General features: G+C 27.5%; 1 protein-coding gene across 1 annotated transcript; it reads right to left on the bottom strand.

The window, feature by feature from the left end:
• Nucleotides 1-1,449: 1,449 nt before the first annotated feature.
• LOC114128678 (tubulin alpha-1C chain) lies at nt 1,450-15,357 on the bottom strand. The gene is made up of 4 exons (XM_027993253.2): nt 15,130-15,357; nt 8,226-8,448; nt 6,694-7,235; nt 1,450-3,164 (listed from the first exon to the last, which is right to left on the bottom strand). Exons 1-4 carry the CDS (start codon nt 15,130-15,132, stop codon nt 2,580-2,582), a joined length of 1,353 nt encoding a protein of 450 aa, XP_027849054.2. The 5' UTR covers nt 15,133-15,357; the 3' UTR covers nt 1,450-2,579.
• Nucleotides 15,358-23,977: the final 8,620 nt, after the last annotated feature.

The following is a 23,977-nucleotide window of genomic DNA, read 5'->3' as shown; positions in this document are numbered from 1 at the left end:
TTTGAGACGTCAAAAATCTAAATTAAATTGCGGCAATGTTCCTACTGTGTTCCAACAACTGTAGACTATTATTATTTATCTTAAGTGTATAATTATTAGCTAATGTCGATTTCAATTTGTAACTCAGTAGAATCAATGCATCAATATTCAATGTTGTAATCAGTTTTTGCTACAACTGTTGACTGTAACTACATAAGACAAAAGCTTTAAAGCTATAGGTACCTATGGTATTCAATGGCGAATGCCTACTCTGAAGTATGGGCATGATCATTTACTATAATGTTTTATTTAATTTATAACAAAATAAATAATACACGAATTTATATTTATTCATAGATAAATAAAAATTAAATAAAATCGTGTATATTATGTACCTACCTAACTATAAATATCATAGAGCATAAAGAGTAGGTAGTATCGACAGAAGGGACGGATTGAGAGGAATTAGTACTCAATTGGTCTCAATAATTGAAAATCTAAAAAAAATATATGTTTAATGTTTATAATACACTCACCTATTACATTGAATTAAATTGGTATTTAGGTTAGCTACGATTGCAAAAGCTACAAACAAATTTTAAATCGAATACTTATTTTTGGAAACTTATTAAAAGCTTTAACTTGTTAGGTAATTTAAGCCTATAAAAACTAAAATCCTGATGATATACCTATAATATACAAATTTAAAACCAATAATAACGACGTATGGTATCCAACTTTAGAGTACTTACAACCAAAACGTAAAATATAAATACTCTGCAATCTTTTCAATCAACCAATTTACGCATTATAACAGGTGCCCCTTGGTTTATATGTTAGCAATAATAATTCTCCATTTAAAATTACTTAAAAATATAAATATTTTTTAAACCTGAAAAATGTAAACAGATAGGTAAGATGGATACAAAAACAAGCAAGGATTTTTTTGTTCAATACTTTGTTTTATCAAAGAGAGTAAGTAGCATTACATATAATATATATAATATAAAATATATTATTATCATATTATTACTTATTATGATTATTCGTCTACAAACGAATTTCATTGACCATTAAAATAACATAAATCATAGTATAACACTATCGTACAAATATTCATGTATATAAAATATTATAAACTCTAATGTCTACGTTAGTTAACGTCAATAATAATTAATAAGTTATATGTTAAATATTAATGTTATATCTTAAGCTAAAAAAAAAAAACAAATTTAAAAAGAAACGCATTAAACTTAATCTATAGGTAATGTTAGTCGTTATACGCGCGGAGATATTATATGATAATCATGCAATAATGTTCTGTTTAATATACGTATGGGGCTGTACAGTATACATATATATATATATATATATATATACCATATACGGAATAGGGAGTAGGTGTTCAAATCCCACCCTCTTAAAATTTTTATAACAGAAAAACATACAAATTCCTATGACTTTAAAATATTTTCTTAATGATTTGTGATAACTATGAACTCTACTCACCCCCTCCACCATAAAAAATTCCTGCAGTCCATTATGCCACCGATCAACACGTATAATACAATATTCTAATTTAGTTATTAGCTAAAATAAAATAATTTTCATGTATTAATATTATATAATATATAGGTAGGTGTTCGGTCGAATGTAAGCGTTAGTGTAAATAAATTATTCGATTTTCAGAATTAAAAACGATATAGATATTATATAAATTTAAAATATAGCCATTTCAACGATATAGACTACGCGCCCGATGCCAGTTGGAAATGAGTTATAATATATATTATGTATTGTATTTAAGAAGTATATTATTATTATTAATACTCAGCACTCGAATTTTGGGGAGAAGCACACGAGGAGCGGAAATCCTCTACTAATATATTTTATCGACGGAACAGCGCATTCTTTTACAAAAATATTTCTGAAAACGTTGATATAATATTATTTATATTATATTTCAGTCAGTCAGTCCTTATTATATTAACTCGGATAAATTTAATAAATTGTAAAATTCATTAATAATAAAAACCATGACTTAAGATCACTGAAATAATATATTGTAGGTAATTTGTTCCCATAATGATACGAATAAACAATAGTAGTCTCGAAATCGGGTACCTACTTTCACCAATTTGGGGCAAAAGTATTGAACGGACGAGTCCGAGGTTTTACATTTTGTCATGTTAACTACACGCTTCGTTTCAAGAACTCTGCATTTATACTTACAATGCGTACTCCAATCGGAATATGACGTATTTAATATTTATATATAGTTGTATTTGTTCTGAAAAGTTTGTGTCAACTACCTCATCATAGACCCCGCAGTGAGTTATCTACGTCGAGTTAAGTCATTGCAATTTTTCTTCAAGTCTTATCGTATATAGCAACCCCCCGCATTGTTTTATTTTTTCAAATTCGAGCACTGATTATCGTTTATAGTTAGATAATTATTATTATTGTCATCGTACGAGCGAGACTCGAGGTCGGAAACGTCTGTGACCAGAGAGATCGCAGTCCTCGGGATCGGGCGGCGGCGGTCCGTCGTCGCGGCGTTGAAACGGTGGTGGCGGCGGCGGTGGTGATGCTAGTGATCGTTAGTATTCGTCTCCGTCGTCACCGTCGCCGTCCGCCGAATCGGTGGCCACCTCCTCGTAGTCCTTCTCGAGCGCCGCCAGGTCCTCGCGGGCCTCGCTAAACTCGCCTTCCTCCATGCCCTCGCCCACGTACCAGTGGACGAAAGCTCGTTTCGCGTACATCAGGTCGAACTTGTGGTCGAGCCGGGCCCAGGCCTCGGCGATGGCCGTCGTGTTCGACAGCATGCACACGGCCCGCTGCACCTTGGCCAGGTCGCCGCCCGGCACCACCGTCGGTGGCTGGTAGTTGATGCCGACCTTGAACCCGGTGGGACACCAGTCCACGAACTGTATGGTCCTCTTCGTTTTAATTGTGGCGATTGCCGCGTTCACGTCCTTTGGCACCACGTCGCCCCTGTACAGCATGCAACACGCCATGTACTTGCCGTGCCGAGGGTCGCACTTGACCATCTGGTTGGCCGGCTCGAAACAGGCGTTGGTGATCTCGGCCACGGTCATCTGTTCGTGGTACGCCTTCTCGGCTGATATGACCGGCGCGTAGGTGGCCAGAGGGAAGTGGATACGCGGGTACGGCACCAAGTTGGTCTATAGAAAATCAGATATATTATACACCAATCCGTTATTATTTGTATAGGTATATATTTTTTTCATTATTAACCCGATGAAGCTTTACCCTCTCCCTCCTCCTTCCTTTCCTATTCGAATGTTTTTTTCAACTTTTTAAAAAAAAAATTTTAAGTCAGATTATGTATATAATATAGGTAGTTATCATATTGGTCAAGTTTTTAAAAAAGTGGATACCTATACCCAATATTATATACTTTTAATTTGAAGTTTTCACAGAATACGACCTGCTATACATGTATCATAAGTTATCTGTAATGCAATAGATCAATGTATAACATGATAACAAATTAATATAAATACATTTTACAGAGCTTTAGGTACTTATATACTGGTAAAAAATTACAAAATAATGTCTTATGAAATTATTGTTGTCTATGCGGCAATGTAGTTAGCATTGGTGTTAAATATGTGCATACCACTTCCATATACTTGCATTATTTTACTGTTCAATGTTAGTTAATACTATTTATTTATTTTAAATTTATATAATACGAGTTCAAATATTGATTTGTATGGAAGGATTCATTAGTAATTTTTAGAGGACATTATATAAACCCCCTAGATTAATAGCTGCGCTTATGGTCCTTCAAGTCTCGCCTTAAAACAAATATAAAAATATTCGGATGTAATATTGTTTTCCTTCATAAACATTGTCAAAATGTCCATAGAAAAGTATAACTGTGTATATAAAATATAATAAAATATATAATATATATTATTAAAAAATGCGTATTATTTTAACTAAAAAATGTTTCAAATGTTTTGGAACAACAACCAACTGTAGTTGTTATAAAAATAAATTATAAAAAAAAACTGAGAACTTGCTTCCGATGCATAGGTTAGGTTATTCTGATTGAATTAAATAAATAATTTTAATAAAAACGAAAAATCAATTTAAATAATTCTGAGTGATGATCGATGAATATGCACAATTTGAACTTGAAACGTCTCATCAAATAAAATTGTCGAAAATTTTATAATATTTTTAAAGTTTTGTAAGAATAATTTAATTGAAACATAAAATTGTTGTATCAATTTTAAAATATTAGGTATTTAAATTGAAAAAGAAATGATATCTTAAATAATAAATAATTTTTGAATTTTAATACATATTACAAATTAATATATATATATATATACATAATAATAATTCTGTTACATTATCTACTAGGTACCTATAATAAAATTTTAATAACGATACCTCGAATGAAGATAGAATTTTTTTTATTGCATTTTAAGTTGTCATTACCCCAATAATTATACTCGATTCTCATTACCTATGAATATGCGAGTAGCTATTGTATAAGACATTTATAAACTATATGTATACAATATACATATATAGGCAAATATTAAAACAATTTAATTAAAAACAACAATTAATTTGAGTTAGTTCTAATAGTTTAGTCAACATTAAGAACGTTGAACTAAAAATAAATAGTGTTATAACAAACAATAAATTTACATAATTCTAAAAGTTTGAAGTTATAATTTAGAAAAAAATATTAATTTAACTGGTTAAGTTTTTTTATTATCACCCGGGTCACATTTACACATATAAAAAGAAGAATGAGGAACTTTAAATTGTTTTCAAGCGTATATCTACCTATCTTTGAGTTTTATTCTTATTACAGTTCTAAAACTTTTATAATAATTACAGCTATAAATTATTTTTAAATATTTATATGTTAAAAGAAATTAGTTAAATGCTGTGGATTAAAATCACTCCCATTGGTTGAAAACCCAAATCATTACCTTAGCTGTAGAGAGGAAATATAATGCGTGTGCCTTTATATGCACCCAAAAGTAGGTTTTTTTGAGACAATTTCCTCAAGATCAATATGGGTGGATAGGTACTGTCCAATAGATTTAGTACAAGTGTAAAGTGTATAATAATAATATTTATACTATTAAGTAAAAAATATATATATATGTATGTAAATTAAAAGTTGTTGGTAGATGTATGAGTGGTCAAATGGTAGTTTTCCTCAAGTCTGAAAGTTGTTCAACACGCCTATATGCTTTAGCTCTTTAAGATAGGAGTATGTAGATACCTAGGAATAGAATTACGCGCGTATATGATGTACACGAAATATTTTGTTTGTGATCCTATAAGTGAAAACGTCGATCGATAAAAAATAATTGGAAAAACATAATACATATATATATATTGGCTTACATATATAAAACACGAGCACTGCGATAGCCAAATTTATTCTGAGACTAATGATACGTGCATGACACGCAAGAACTAATTTGTAATTATTTCTGATTTTGTACGAAAATTAGTAATATTCTACATTTATCACGGACTCAGTGCGGCTAGTGTTTTTATCAAGACAATGCTATTTCAAATTGTACGTTTAAAATAATTTATTTAACTATCAATAGTTTTTTCTTATAATAATATAAATTAACCTGTTATCAATTTCTAAATTAAGATTATTTATTAGCGCCTCGTGTAAGATTTTTTTTCATTTTATTTTTAAAGATATTATTATGAACATCTCATAATAATTGTATGTTTATTATAAAATTAAAGATGCTCAAAACTTTTTACTAAATTAAAATATCGAAAAAAAATTATGTAAAATCTATAGCTTTAGCCCTTAGTTAATATTTTTATTTTTCAACTTTATAATAAATTATTGGTAAAATGCACTCTAATTCTGAACATAAGATTTGTTATGTTAATCGTTAGCACAACAGAGACAAAACATGCAGGATTTTTAGTATAATATATCCTATAAAAATGCCATTTATTTAAGTAAACCAAAAGATGAACATACGAACTTTTTGTCGTAGTATATAAAACGTCAAATGTATTATCATAGAAAGAAATAAAACGGTATTATTGAAAATTTCGTTTCAATGTTTGTATTATTAAAACATTAAAACCACAATTGTATACACAGTAAATACAACTGTGACAATTTTTAAATATTATGAAATCTTGCAAAAACTGAATTGGAAATTCATTTATTTAGATATGTGAACTTTATAATGGTTATGTTGATACCTCAGTTAAAGTTGTTCATTTTTTTTATTTTAAATTAAAAAATTATTCGAGTCATTATCGGTAAATTCATAGTATTTTATCGTTTATCATCACGAATTATACATTTAAATATATAATTTCTCCCAATAATTAGAATAATTATTTAGGATCTTACATGATTTATAATACGTTAATATATCTACATTATCTTATATTTAGTCATACTAAGTCCATGGTTAGAAATCTAAGCCCCGAGATACCTATAGGTACTCATGATCATGGATCGAACTCGAATGAAGAAATATATTCATTTAAGGGTAGTGAAAAAAATGTATGTGCCTATTCTAGATACAGATACAGATACAGATAGCGATTGCAGCGTAAAGTTCCTTCGGACAATAATAACAATATACTAAATATGAGAGACGATCTCGGTTTAGTTTTCAAATTGTAATTAGGAGTTTATTAATTTTATTATGATTTTTTTACTTGAAACTCTGTTAGGTCGACGTTCAATGCGCCATCAAATCTCAGCGACGCCGTAATGGAAGACACTATCTGGCCGATCAATCGGTTCAGGTTGGTATACGTGGGCCGTTCAATGTCCAAGTTCCGGCGACATATATCGTAGATGGCCTCGTTGTCTACCATGAACGAACAGTCTGAATGCTCAAGCGTGGTGTGTGTGGTCAAAATGGAATTGTACGGCTCTACCACGGCTGTGGACACCTGCGGCGCAGGGTAGATGGAGAACTCCAATTTGCTCTTTTTCCCATAGTCCACGCTCAACCGTTCCATGAGCAGTGACGTAAACCCGGAACCGGTACCACCGCCAAATGAGTGGAACACCAAGAAACCCTGCAGCCCAGTGCATTGGTCGGACAGCTTCCGGATCCTGTCCAGTACAATGTCCACGATCTCTTTACCGATCGTGTAGTGCCCACGGGCATAGTTGTTTGCGGCGTCCTCTTTTCCGGTAATCAGCTGTTCGGGATGAAACAGTTGTCGGTACGTGCCAGTACGCACTTCGTCTATAGCAACAACATATAGACTATAGTATATGACTAGTGGTAATTTAATTTAGCCAATATACATTATATATTTACGCCACGATTCGTTAGTACTTATAGTGTAAACTGTAATGCTCGAAGGGAAGAAACTACAAGTTTGTACGTATAAAACACAAGACATTGTAGATATACAATTTTGGAGAAAGTTTTTAGGAATATTTATGCGATTAAGATTGTAAATAATGATGCTGTTTAAATTAAAATGTAGATTTTATAAAATAACAAGGCCTGCAATATAATGTTGTATGGATTGGATTAACCTTATTTAGTGAACAGTAAAACGGAAGTCATGAAGAGTGAAGCGGAGATGTTAAAGCTAAATAATACAAATATTTGGAGTGACAATCAGGGGAGATAGAGCTATAGAATAGTAGGAATTAATTCATTAAGAGCATTGTAGGAGTAGCACAAATTGGATAGTTAAATGAGGGTAATGCCTAAGTTTAAATATTTTGGAAAGAAAGAGGGGAAGAATAAGCCCAAAGAAGTGATGGATAGACAGAATAAAGAATAATACAGTTATACGAAAATAACTAGGGTGAGCTGAAGTAATTAAAAAATACAAAAATCAGTAATAAATAAATTAAATAAATAAATAAATAAATTCATTAATAATAGAAAAAATGCGTGGAGAATAAATCAATATCAAATTATACAGGTATAATAATATATATATGTATATTGCAGTTATTAAAAAACATGAATGACTTATAGAAATCATGAATGTCATACATTAAAAAAATAATCACCATGAACGATTAAATACTTTGATAATGCAAATCTATAAAAATTCATCGAACACAATTTATTTTGGAGTACCTTCAAATAAATAATTATCTATGCTCTAAAACATGTATAATTATTGATTACATATTGTTCTATGATACGACTGTCTAATAACTGTCTTAAGTACATTTAATATAATAAGTAGGTACGGAAAAAATTGCTTACCGACAACAGTAGGTTCCAAATCGACAAACACAGCTCTTGGGACATGTTTTCCAGCTCCGGTCTCGCTGAAAAACGTGTTGAAACTATCATCACCGCCGCCAATCGTCTTATCCGAAGGCATTTGTCCGTCGGGTTGAATGCCATGTTCCAAGCAGTATAGCTCCCAACATGCATTACCGATCTGGACACCGGCTTGACCAATATGTACTGATATACATTCACGCTAAAAATGAACATATAAATAATATTACAACAAAATATTTAATTCACTTCTAAATTCTAATGGATATATTATTATTAGTGTGAAATGTAAATTATTATGTTGTTCTATACTTTATTACTACCTATATAGACATATAGTATATAACTACTGAATTAAATTTTGGTCAGGTATTGATTGTATTTGAAGTGGCATATAATTTTCATTGATACACGTTACTATGTATATGTAAAATATAGAGAGGCTTCTGCACCCTCAGTTTTTTCATTGAAATTGCACCCCTGAGTACTATTATATTTATATACCTGGTACTAGTTTATGATTGGTGGTTAATATTAATATTAAAACTGTAATTATAGCAAATGTCGAATAATAATTGTGACAAATCTTGAAAATGTATTAAATACCTATAATTAAACTATAGGTAAGTTACCGATCATTCGCTGGGTAGGCAGATCAGGAAAAACAAATAGATGTCCGCAATTTTATTGTCATTATCCCTCCATATCGTGCATATCAATACAAGATAAACAAGTTTGGTTAAAAATACAAAAACATATACAATAAAAATAGTAATGATTGAAAACACATGTATTGTTTTTATCTGAATTGCTTATTTTTCTTAATGATAGTTTTTTTTTTTTTTTATAATCAAACAGATTTTTTTCTGCTCATGTATACTTGACGACGGCGACGCGTTAAACCGTGTCTTCGGATTTAGTGCGTTATATATTATTACCCAGTGTTGTTATTATGTATTTTACAGTCGTCGTCGTCGTCGTCGTCGTCGAGTCATGAGATGACTAGTGATCCGAAAACGGTTCAACTGAAATGTACGAAAATGAAAGGTAAATGATAATACTGTATACAAGATACGTGATGAACGGAAGACTCTTAATGTTATTGTAATCCCACCGTAACCAATAAAATAGGAGAACCAAATTGCGAATTACCCTGGGACGCAGGAAACCGTCATACGACACACAGTACCTACCTATATACACATTTAATACAAATCTAATATCGTAATCATACTATTGTCTACCGGACGGGAGTGGCAACGAAATTAGGTATAAACTAGTGTGTGTGTGTGTGTGTGTGTGTGTGTGTGTGTGTGTGTGTGTGGGATATATTCTCTCTCTCCGTTGGATATGATGAAAAAAATATAATAATATATAAGGACAACGACGATAATAAAAATGAGAAACGACAGAAATTGCTAATGGAAACAATTACCATAATTATTATATGGGTTTTGTCAGGCATATTATACTATAATAGGGCATTTATATTATATGTATAATATATAATATAACATAAATATAAGGACGAGTGAAGCATAATATACCGGACGATAAAGGCGTTAGGCTAGGTGGATAATTGCATGGGGGCCACGGTTGCACTATTAAGAATTAAGATCTGATCATGATAATGATACAAATAATAAATATTACGTATGGAGTTGTACAGTAGCACTTTAACTAGACAAATTCTCATATAAACGCTCTTAAGATACGCTATCAAGACTAATATTGTAATTTATAACACACCCATTTTAGATGAGTGAGTATAATATTATATTAAGATTTTTTTTTAAATTTTAGAATTATCTGTAACCGAATACTTGACAACGATATGCGAGTATTATGGGGAGAATTTTGGAAGTTTTTTATGGGATGAGAACAACAAAAGCGATTACTCCTTTAATAAATTGTCCTTACGTGATATTTATTCTAGGTATTCTTTATTCTGTAACATTACAGCACTGAAAAAATGAGTGTTTATCGATTCCTTTATAAATCAATTTCACCAACTATACTTTAACAGTAGTTAATAAATAATAGGTATTAACAAGCTATTGATTCCGCTAGAATGTTAAATTTAAAATTATATGAACCAACGTAAAGTTACATAGGTGACGTATTTTTTGTCAATCGTCTTCATTCACCTTCCAATATAAGCACGCTGAATTATTATTAACCTAACAACTTCGATACATCATGGTATCTCATAAATCCTAATAGACATAATATGGTTAGTCTATATTAGGTACTACTTAATTTTCTTCTAGCTGCTGTTTTAATAATTGCCTTGAAACTAACCCTGAAAAAGCCTAATAAATTTTTATGTTCCTAAAATAAAGACAACACCCGATCCCGATATTATGTCATTTTCATCAGTGCACACCCAATTCATTTTATAGAGAAGTATTTATTGCCAACGATATAATTTCAATTAAAGAACTTCTTAATGTTTAAAATTGAAGTGTATAACTAAAAATATTTCACACAATATGTGCCTATAACAGTATTATATACCTACATACATATTATACATCATGCAATCGGTTAATTCAATAATTTTTAGTCAATCGATATTGATAAAAATAAAAAATACATGTATATTTTACACTACTGTTTTATTTTTATATTACCTTTATAACTATCTATACATTATGCTTAAGTAAATTTAAAAACATTTTAATTAAAACAGAAAATAATCAGATTACTTATATACCTATCCTATACTTTATGTTATTGTAACTTTATGTTAGTCAGAACATTAATTTAATTTAGATAAATTAGATTAAGAAAATATAAAATATTGATAGATTGATTAAGTACTCGTTTTGTTTAAAATATTGTACTACAAAAAAAAAATCATTATTTATTTTTAGCTATAAACTATAATAATAAAATTAATCAATATAAAATATAAATGTTTTACGTTTTAACTGTATTTTTTTTGTTGATATTTATAAAACCCCACAATTATTTTAGAATATTTAATACTTGATTAATATATTTTATATTTCTTTCAATAATTAATTACTTATAACAATAGACAGTAGGCTCTCATAAAACTTTCATTGTAATGTTTGATTACTGACGATCGAATATAAACATAATTTTTAGTACATATCTATTATCTACTTTTTAATTCTTCTCCACTCTTTAAAATTAAATTCCAGTTTTTCTACTTTATAATCTAAATAAATACAAATTATACAAGTACTATGTAATATTAAGATATAATTATTATGGAGTATTAAAATATTGTATAATTTATGAAACATATTCAAATTTTTAATGTCATTTTTTACATTTTTGCGAGTTTAAATATTTATTTTTATTTTTTAATGTATTTATATTAATTCTTTAGGGTTTAGTTGGAAATAATAATTAATTTAATTATATAATTTATACTGTTAAAATAATTTATATAATAGTTTTAACTATAACGACGATGCACTTTTCTTTATACTTTTAATACAGTCTTGACTTTAAAATAAAATCAATCTCAATCTTTATAAAACTCATAGTATCATAAGAAAGTTTTTGTTAAGATGCTCTGAATTATTTTTGACAAAAGTTATAAAAAATTTACTTTCTTTATAAAACTCAAATTAGATGAAATATCAAAATTGAGAAATACTTTTAATTCTATATGTTGGTACAATGGTGCCTAACTTAAAAAAATAATTATTATTACTAAACTCCAAAATATTAAAACTCAAAAAAACCGATTAGGTATTATGAATAATATTTTATATTCTATTGTAAACATTTTATAAATTATACATAATATTGTTCACATTATTATTTCTGTGCTTGTCAGTTGTCATATTATAAACTCACGACCTAACACATTTGCAATCCTCATAGCTGCTGTACCTATTTCTTTTCTAAAGCATGTCTGTCCGATGTAACGGGATTGTTTCCATCTATTATATACTTTTAATCTTGAAAGTACGTATTATTACGTATATAAAGTAGTACTCTTGTTGAAACCCAATATATTTTAATACTTTAGCATATAGTCGATGAAAAAAAAATTCACACCCATTATGCTTTTATGTAGCTTATCAAAGATGAATAAGCAACTTTTTTTACTAGTTGTTTTAGCATTTTAATGAAACCTAATATACTGCATATTACATATACAGGTTAGGTACAACAAATTATGTCTGCTTAAATAACCACACAGGTTCACACAATAACGTAAATGACTTTGAATCACTCATACTAAATATAGTTAAATTAGATGAATAGGTATCTCGTATGAATGATTTTAATAATTTATTATTCGTAGTGATTTTCGATATACATAACACTATTTTGAGGTATTTATGTATCAAAAATTATATACTGTCAATAATTTACAATTATTGTCATAATATACATAACATGTGAAACTTGTAATGATACAAAAGTACAAAACAATTCTTCAAATTATATACTGAATATTTAATTTACATATATATATACTAAATATAAACACTTTGAATGCAATCGATAAAAAATAATACACTTAAAGCTATTTTTTTATTACAGTTCATCAATTCTTTATAAAGAGTATTTTTTTCTTTTATTATTTTTCCTAAAGAAATATTTATGAAATATTATAATAATAATATACAGTCATTCATTAGACCTTAAACATTTAGATATTATAAAAACTTCTAAGTATTATTTATTATTATATTAACTATTGTGTAGACAATTGACAACGAATGAATTTAAAATAAATAATACAAAAATATAATTGATAATGTAATAAATTCAAAAGAATATTCATTAATCGTGAATTATTAAATATGTATAAATACATATTTATGTTTACCTAGTTACCTAATAAACATTTTATCAAGAATTTATATTATTAATTTTATACAAATATTAAATATAAATGCGATGGTTGTTATAATTATTTTATATTTAGGTATAATATTTAAATGATAAACAGTATTGGAGTATTGGCTAAGGTGACTTTTCATCTTTATACAAAATAAAAACTAAACCAAAAGTAAGTCGTAGGAAGAGAAAAGAGAATTCGATTACTAAGTTACACCCATAGTCATGAACAAAAAAAACTGTTTTATATGATTATATCCTAATTTGTTAACCACGAAAATATTGATAGCTAAGACGTCACGCAAAGCAGTTTTCACTTTAATATAATACTATTTTGATTATAGGTTTAATGACTAAAGGTTTTCTTCTTGAATAAAATTATTTAATATGTATCTATATATTATTTTTATAAGAAAAACAAATTTAAAAATATGTTAACATTTTATAATTTTGAAATTATTTCCTATCAAAAAATAAATTTTATGTTTAAAAATAAAAAAGTTCTTTTCAAAATTAAAACCCGAGTTTCTAGAAAATATATACAGTTTAGATATTAATTATTTTTAAATTTTTATTTCTTATGTTTAGTACTTATAATATAAGTACGTGTAGTGGTTAAATTCTATACATATAAATACGTTTTACTGTTCTAGATATACTCTTATGCTAAATATTATCAATCAAATTAATACCTATATAGGTGATTAAATACTTCAACTACGCTATATTTTTAAATAACGTTGAAGTATATCCACTTTTATTGAATTGTTTAAGTTATTCATATTTCTGGGTGTAAATATTTATGTTCTGATTTAAGATTACCTATATTGATTTTTTTTATATTTATTTAGATCTCAAACAACATATTTTAATATTAAAATATTTATTTGTATTAAAAATTAAAGAATTTTATATTGTATAAATAAAGTATAAATAGATTGTAAAATAAATAAAATAATTCAAATATTGTATACAATAAAATTTAAATCATATATATGAAATATTAAAATATTTATCAAATTGTTGTTAGTGACTATATATGATGGTGTTCGGAAAAATTATCATGTATATAACTATGTGTTTTATATTGCATTTTTTAGAAGTTCAATTTAAAATATACCTCGGATCTTTTCTAATATTCTTTAGTTTTTAATTAACAAAATAATTTGATTTTTTTAGAATTGTATCATCATTGTAATAAAATAACGAATTTCTTTTAGTTAATTGAAATTTGTTTTATAAATTTTACTTCAATAATTTTGGTATAGGTATTCAAATTTAATGAATATTTTCTAAAATAGTTTAACTCTCAACTAAAGACCCTCCGTCATTTTACATGTTCCCACGACAACTATAGAATGTTTAGCTCTTTTAGAATTAATGTGGTGTGATGGTGTATACGCTCAATACGCTCACGGTGTCCACTGCAATTATTAGCGATTTGTTACACATGCACATGTATGTGTACCTATATGACAGGCTGTTGATATAATGTGTAGCGACTGTCATCAACATAAAATGTATACATGTATATGTGTACTATACTCTACGGGGTTCGTTCACTCGTGTAGAATCAATGGTTTTTATTTAAGTTCGGAGAAAATATTATGTGAGAAATTTTTAATATAATATGTGTTTTATTTTACTCTCCTTCGCCTGTAGCACCCATAAAAGTGGATTTACAGAAACAACGAGTCGAAAAGGAAGTGAAAACCGCAGATGTGCAGCGTTAAATGTATATAAGTATGTCCGTATAATATATATTGTCCATTGCAGTTGACGAACGGTCAAATCGATTAGCGACGGTTTTAGTGTAAAACGTAACCGTCGTCCCGGGAAATGACAATTTTCTTAAATGGAAAGCGCACGGTAAAAAAGACGAAGAAAATCGTGACTAATGTTGTCGAACGTTCCGGAACGTCGGCGACGCAACGATTCAAAAGTCTGTCCGATAAAATTTGAACGACAAGAAAAATAAAAATAATTATAACTATAATAATAATAAAAAAAAATAATATAAAAACAATAAAAAACTCTAATATTCACTTACCATTTTCGTCGGACGTTTGCAGCGGTTTTGGTCTCAACGGTAAATCACTAAATATATGGGTTTTCGGCGTTTGAAGTTGTTTCGTATGGACTTAACGAAAGACACTGAGACGCGTCACTTGCCGTGCTCACGTTCTTATATAGGCGAGACCACCGCCGCCACCGCCGTACACGAGGACTGTAATACGGGTATGCGTCTTGGTCGGTTGCACCCGCGAGTGAGCGGCCCCTTCCATCGCCCTCGTCTCCATATAATAATTACGATGAAAAAACAAAAAAAAACACGATTTGGATGTTTAATATGCACTTACATCAGTTATATGTGCACTATTAAACCGTGTATACGTAAATAACAATAATAAATATATATATACCCACTCACATTTATTAACTTCAGGTAGGGTTGCTTACATCACTTGTAGGTCCTGCAGCCGTCGGACGATGACCACAAATGGATTCTACTGAGGTTGGTCTGCAAACGATTTCCATGAAAATGATTATACCTACTTGTGTTATTTACATTTAAATATACATTTTTATGAGCCTCCACTTAATTTGCGGATGAAAGCTATGTAGGACATGTAGGTATACCAAATGGCAAATACGACGTTCAATGCCTCATCGTTATCCTATACAGGGCGCAGTTTATAGTATTGCAGCAAAATATATTTATTATTTCCTTGTATTAATCATTTAATGTATCTTTGAAGGATTCTTAGGAATTACCTATTAGAAATTGCTCGAGTCTAAAGATAATATTTATACATTTTACCATTTTAGTATTATGTATTTATAACACAAATGTTATTTTCAAATTAAATGCTTATTGAAACAACATGTAGTAAAAAATTATTATTGCAAAAATTAGACGTTGCATTTCAGGATAAAACAGATGTGCAGCATTAAAAAATTTCACGATTTTCATATAACTATTATATTATTTATTTACATTATACTTATATTATTTTCTTTTAAATACTATTTTAAATCAGTTTTCACCTCGTGAATATTTCTACATGAAACTATATCAAAAGCAGAACCTCCTACAATATTAAATTATAATTTATTCTTAAATTAAGTCAGATACTACTATGGGTAACATTATTATTATTTATTTTGATTGTTAAATTTGTGTTTATATACATATAAGTACATCAATAGGTACTCAAACATAGTTACATCTCGGTATTTTAGAAATACCTAGTCAATTACTTTCAATTCATTATTTAGTATTTAAGTACCTTGCATCTATTACAATAGAATAAAAATAAATTTTATAAAAAATTATAATAAAAATTCAAGTTAATCGTTTCAATTATTATTTATGTTTTATAAAGGTAATAAATAATAATACATTTTCCATGTAGATACATCTAATATGAAATTAAAAATTTTGATCATTAAATAATTAAATAAAATATACAAATTTAAAATAATACTTTTTAATAATATTATAATATACCTATTAAATAAATAATATATTAAATACTAGTATTTATAATCAGTAGTTCAATGTTTACAAATTAATTCTGGAATCCAAGTCGGAATCGTGAGTTAACTTAATATTCTTTTCCATTTAGATATGGGCCCCTATAATATATAAAATGTACAGGGGTCCCCAGCAATCGCCGGATGGGCCAAACCGACACTGTTAAATAAAACTTACTAATTAGTTATTTATTCTTTTGTAAAAAATTATACACATAATTTATTGATGTTTAATGTAAATAAATAATAACTTGGATATCCTGTTAAATCCTGTTAAATCGTTATGACTTAAGTCTTTATATATTATGAATTGCTGATTCAAAACATAAATTGTTCTAATTCTAAAACATAGAAATTAAATAATATGAGTTCAAATGATTTAGTTCCAATTTCGGTAAGAAATTAAATGTAGGTATTCACCTTAATACTGATACATTTGTTATTATTATTTTTTTAATATTGGTAATTAGTTGTTGTTTAAACAATAGGATATAAGCTTATCAAATGACAAACATAAATGCACATATTTGAAAAATTAAAAAACTGTTATTTGAATGTTATATTATATTTAATTTTTTTTGCCCCTCCCCCTCGTAGAAATCCTGGCTACGCCACTGCGGCATCCGTCACCTTTCAGTGTTTCTACCAAACAACTCAAATGATAATATAACATAGGTAATAATAGTTTCACAAATACCTAACTTATAAATTTGTTAAACTATTTATTACTCAAGACCATAATTTGGATAAAGTTACTTACTAGGGACACTAGAGTACACATAATAATTAATAACTATGTACACGTAATTGGACCCACCCCACCACCATTGAGCACCCTCGAAATTGCACTAAGTACTTCGTAAGCGATGTGGGCGCCATTGCTCAAAATTGACTTATTATACTACAACAGAGCGAGTTGCCGGTTTTTTGAAACATTTATATCAAAAATTGTGAGATAAAATATTAGAAAGTTTTCATATCTATACAATTTAGAAATATGTTTAAACTTTAAAGTGGTAAACTGATTACCATAGAGAAGCGTTTATACTACATAATAAACAATAAACATACCTAGATAATATACACCAATAACTAATAAATAGAATATTATATATTTTATATTATTAATAAAATCATATTTTATATGTGATATACGATGTACAGTTTATAGCATATTTATGTAACACATACATGAAATAGACGAAGAAATCAAATTTATAACATTATTGCTTCCTCTTAAAATATTTAAAATTATATTTAATACACATTTATTAAATAAAAAGTGTCATCTGATATTTATTGCCCGAAAAAATGATAGTTAACTAAATAACACTGCAGGACGATTTCCTGTGTAATCTGTATAATAATGTATATAATATATACATATGAAAAGTCGAAGAAAATATCACCATAGTCCATCCTGTATATTAAATTATTAATACACAATTTTGTAAAAATTATTAAAGATTAAAATAATACTACGTTAATGGTAGGTATACAAATACATTATTAGTGGGCTGACTACCACTCCCCAAAGCAAGGACAAACTATCGTAATTTTCAAAACACAATTTATTTTTAGTGCCAAGCACTAATAAATAATATAATATCCAATTCAACTTTAATAATAAGCTAGAACATCGCACGTTTTATTGCAAAAATTATTTTTTTAATTTATGTGTAATTGTTAAAAATATTCTAATTCTATATACTTATTCAATTTAATTTGTACTTGTCTTACGTGGTATTATTTTCCTTTAAAAGCACATTTATAATTAAATATTTTGAACAATCATTCTAAAAATTTGATTAAATATGTAACTATTAATATTTATAAATTGTTTTATGCATTTTTCAGTATATAGTAAAAAAATGTATTATTTATTAAAATATAAGTGGCTCTTATTCAGTCAATTTTAAACTTAGAACCATAGTTTATTCATCAAAATTATTTTTAAAAAATAGGCATATCCGAGTATGGTTTCAAAATAGGTATTACTATAAAAAAAAAAAAAATTTAGACCGAAATGATAAAAATTTTAAAATGTATCTATAAATGTGTATTTATTTAAAGTGTATGTGTATTTATATACCACCAGTTTGTAAAATAAAAAAACGATTTATTCCAAAATAATCCGGCCGAGAAATTTAGTGTTCCCTAAATTATTGGTGAACAGTGAACACACTTGCAGTATATAATGCCTTAGGTGATATAATTTTCGAATACATTTCTACAACATAGGCACTCCTTCTCTCCGGCAACCACCATCGTCTTTTCAAAAGATCCATCCTTGTGCCGTGATCTCTTAATTTAAATTAAATTAAATAAGTTCTGAAGGGTTCTATTACCTTTTATTTAGAAGCATTTTTAATGCACCAAAAAGTATTTAAAAACACAAAAACACACACACACAATTCATATCATTGTAAAATTCATCGCTCCGTTCAAAATCTAAAATATGTTATCTACATGTTTAGTATAAATACATTTTACAATTACCAATATTATCTGTTCATCTTGATTAATATCAGGCATGGACTAAGGAGTGCTTCATATCGTAAAGATGTAGAGTGTATATACCCATGTAATACTTAAAACGGTTTTGATCTTTATATTTTTCAATGTTATGAACTTGCAACAATTATAAGCGCCCTTTCGGCTTTCATCCATTGGTCATTTATCTTTATACTCATCATTTTCTACAAAATTGTGGCGAATTTGTCATTAAAATTATGGGAGGGTCCATTTTTCTCCAAAAAAATTAAAAATAAGTTTTAACCATTTTCCTCCAATAAATAAAACATTAAAAAAGTATATTATATTATATTATTTTATAATATAAAGTAAAGTAAAGAATAATAATACGTTTGTTTGCTCGGTAGTCTTTCGATTTTTTTGGAGTATGAATACTTTTTATTTAACAATAAATATAAGTTTGAATTTGCTTCATAATATTGAGCCACATAAATATGTTTGATTTTTCTTTATAAAAATTTTCTTTAAAATGTGAATGGAATAATTCATAATATGCATTAGTATAGTTCATAATAATAATGAAGATGATGATTCTGCCCAAATAAGTGGTGGAAATATAGCATTTTCTGAAATTTACGTGTCTGTTCACATTTGCACATTTTTTATATTTGGTTTTTGAACTAAACTAAGATTTTGAATTTTTTGAAACCGTGATTGAGTCAGGTTAATCTCTGCTCTATCTTTATAATACGGAACGCAACACTGGCTAAAATATTGGAAGAAAATAGACATTATTTTAATCAAAAATAATGTGGAGGAAAATGAAAACCAACCTTTATTTTTGGAAGTGGTAAATGGAAAGTGGAGGAAAACGGTATCTCGTTTTTGGAGGAAAATTGCTACAGCCAAAATTATATATGTTAACTAAAATCAATATTTATATAAAATTGTGAGAAAAGAACTTTTATAACAATAGTATTTTTGTTAATCTTTATTTTACTTTATAATGTTCTATGAAAACTAATATTATTTACAAATACCTACTTTATTAGTTAGAGATTTTACTTTACAAATAAATTAAATAAACATAATGTGGAATTATGTACCAAATTTTTAATTTCGATTTTAAGTTATAGATGCAAGTATTTTAATTTTGATCAAAAAACCACTATTACTGCTTTGATGATAATTCTCTCACAAAATTTTTCAATATTGCCCATTAAAGAAACCGAGACAATAAATGTCGGTGTAACGTCCTTTTAAACAATGTAAATTGAAACGCTCTGTGTACGTACGCGTCCATGTGAAGCGAGCCTCAGGTTAGATTAGATGAGCAGAATAGTGAGCTATGGCTGTATAGCATCGAAACTGTATAGGTGGGACGAGCCATTAAATAAAATTAATGTAATTCATTAGAAAAATTAAAACGTTTTTGAAAAAATTAACATGAGGTTTAACTTTGAACATTATTACAGATAACATATATATGTATCTATTTCTGGTCGATTGTAAATTCAATCCTAGCTACAGCACAATTTTGAAATTTTAGTTTTTAAATACCTAGTACCTACATAATGCCCTATGATTTTAAAAATATAATATTTTCATATAAAAAAAAAAACACCTACAGACATATATATATATTAAATTGAAACGTTTTGTAATATACATTATTCTAATATTCTGCAGTCTTAAAAAAAAAAAAACACCTACAGACATATATATATATTAAATTGAAACGTTTTGTAATATACATTATTCTAATATTCTGCAGTCTTAAAAAAAAAAAAAACAATAACTTCAAAAACTTTTGGAAAAACATGATTTTAGTTTACACTACTTACACATTACTAGAGATATAATATTTTGTAATATATGACTGAGTTTTGGTTCATTTCTCTATTAGAAATATATTTTGTGAAAAATTGAATGCATAAGATTTAATATGATATCAAAAACATCATGTTTAAGTAGTAGTATTAATAGTATAATTAAAAAAAGTGTATAACTAAAATTTTATAGATAAAGTAAATGATAAAATATTGGTCATTAAATTCAAACTTATATAATAATTAATAACTAAAAATATTAATATATTATATTAATTATCTATACTGTGCCATCACTAACACGATTCATTATATTACCTATCGTACTAACATTTTTCCAAGTCTTATACTTTAAAAATTAGTAATTGAGAAAGGTATGTAGTTACTAGTTAGTAACATACTGCTATATTAGCACCATTACAATTTATTTTAAAGAAATTAATTCCAAAATGTATGTATATTATAATTTACAATAGGCGACGAATGAAAACTAGAGAAAACGAATGTTATGGCAACGTTGCATTGAAAACCATTATATCCTGAAACGGGTACTTATATTATGTATAATATTATGATTATGAAATTAGTAGAATCATTTTTTTCTGTTAATAGGTAGGTACCGCCCCGGACATTTCCATGTCAATTTTGAATAAATGTAAATGGATGTTTTATCGATTCCGCCAGTTATCGATATAGCGCTAGACATTTGTATAATATTTTGATTCCATTCACCATTAGCTTATAATACAATACTACTTATGTGTAAACAAAAAAGTTTAATCAAAAATCCATTATCTTTTTTTTATTTAAATGATTATCAAACATTGATGTCCACAGTGAGAAAACTTTATTTAAATGTATGAAACGGTAAAAAACAATAAAATATGTATTATAAGATTCATAGATGACACTTGGCTCTTATTATCGGAGGGGGGGAATTAATCATAATTTATTGACCTATTTAAAAGTCTTCTCATATTCAACTTATCTAATACATATACATTCCACCTAAATTTTACTTACCTACTTATTATCTCAATAAGAATAGATAACATCGCACACTCCTATACTTTTATATAATTTATATTTTAATAATTTCCCAGTCAAGTGTTATTAATGGGTAGTTTCTTAATTTCTTATTCCTATTTATGTATTATAGTATCTTTTAATCACTTATAACAATATAAAAAAATATTTTTAAAAACATTAGTACTTTTTAAAATGTAGTGTATACAAAGTGTCTAATAATAAAAAAAAAATCACAACCAATAAGAATATTATATTAATATATCATCAACATTTGACGTGAACATCATATAATATAGTTAAAACGAAAAAGCACCACCTATAAAAAAATTGAATTCTTATATAAGTATTTACATTTTCTACTACTGTTTCTTTTTTTGCCCTACCCTTTGCCCCGAACCAATACCAACCCATCCGGCTCAGTAATACAATTAACTTCGACAACACATAAGCGCTCACACGCACGTAACCATAAAATAAGTATAATAACTTTTAACTAACAATATATTTACGTAAGTCGGGGGCAGTCGCATGCTGGTACAAGGAACGGATGGATTTTCGTATCATCGTATACCCGAGTACCTATATATGTAGTCTATATACATAAACTAGGTTAAGTAATATATATATATATTAATATATTATGTATGTATAGTAGGTATATTTGTTTATTCATTTATTGCATGCATATATTTAAGTTGAAGACCTCTGTACTTTTCCATAAGACCTGTGATTCATTTGTCATTCGACTTGTCATACGTAGATATAATATAATGGTTTTATATAGGTGGACTGCACACAAGTATAAATGCATGCAATAATAATTAATAACGCATACATGCACACGCGACATGTCAGTATCTACACAGTACACTATATCTACGGGTCCTTAAATAATAATTATAACTTAAAATAATATTATATTAATAAAAAAATTAGTGTATAAAATTAAATTTACACATCACACGAATAAACTGGTAAAACAATATTATTTTTTTTTAAGACAGCTGTTTAACAAATAAAACTTATTTTTCTATTATGTACCTATTTAGATAGGTACTCCAAAAACTAATGAAAACTCGAAATGTAAGAATTTGGAATTGGATTAGTGCCATCGCTATTTATCTATGTTGACACACTTCTATCATTTAATATTAAATATTTGATACCTGTCTTAAAAATGAATTCTTGCTACATTTATATTTAATTGTACATTTTTTTTATTAATTATTTAAACAAAGCTTAATATGATAGGTACACAAAGAAAGTTAATAAATATTAAAAATGTTTAATTTTATCTTAGGCTTTAATTAAAAAACTTGTTTTACTAGTAAATATCATCTAACTATTATGGTTACCTACTAATAACTTATTAGTTGATTTGGTCTTAATTATTATAAAATTATCCTATTGTCAGCTTATGGGCAATGGTACCTATCCAAAATTTTAGCCTTGACAATCTCTGTCCGTACTGGCGACAGCGATTTATAATATTTAATATACAATAAGTTTTTTAAGGTTAACTAGTCACCATCACATTATTCACAGCGATCCAAAAAAATGTGCGTTAAAATTTACTTACCTATATATATCCTTCATTGGCTTAATTTATTTTTTAAATTTTCGACAAGTAATTATTATTATACAATATTTTTTTAAGACTAAGTACCTATGTAGTTAATATTATAGAATATTGTTATATGAAAATAAATTGGAGATAAATAAAAACACTAAAAAGTAAAAATGAAAACCCAACTTACAATTAATTGAATTTTTTAATATTATGCTGTTTCGATTACCACATCTCCTTGCATTAGTTAAATCAGCGGGAACTATTTACACATACAAATAGATACATGGTAAATAAACTAAAGCATAGTTGTGGTTATAACTAGAATATGGTCATTACAATTTACAATTTATTGTAACCATAGATGCAGAGTGTCACTATTCAGTCGTTACTCATTTGTTTTAATATTAGAATACTATTGAACATATTTTGAATATTGACTATGTAGAATTAGTTTAACT

Source organism: Aphis gossypii, chromosome 2, assembly GCF_020184175.1.
Source record: "Aphis gossypii isolate Hap1 chromosome 2, ASM2018417v2, whole genome shotgun sequence".
Taxonomy (NCBI): Eukaryota; Metazoa; Arthropoda; class Insecta; order Hemiptera; family Aphididae; genus Aphis; species Aphis gossypii.
Note: the sequence above shows the minus strand (reverse complement) of the source record. Positions and strands in the feature narration are given on the sequence as shown.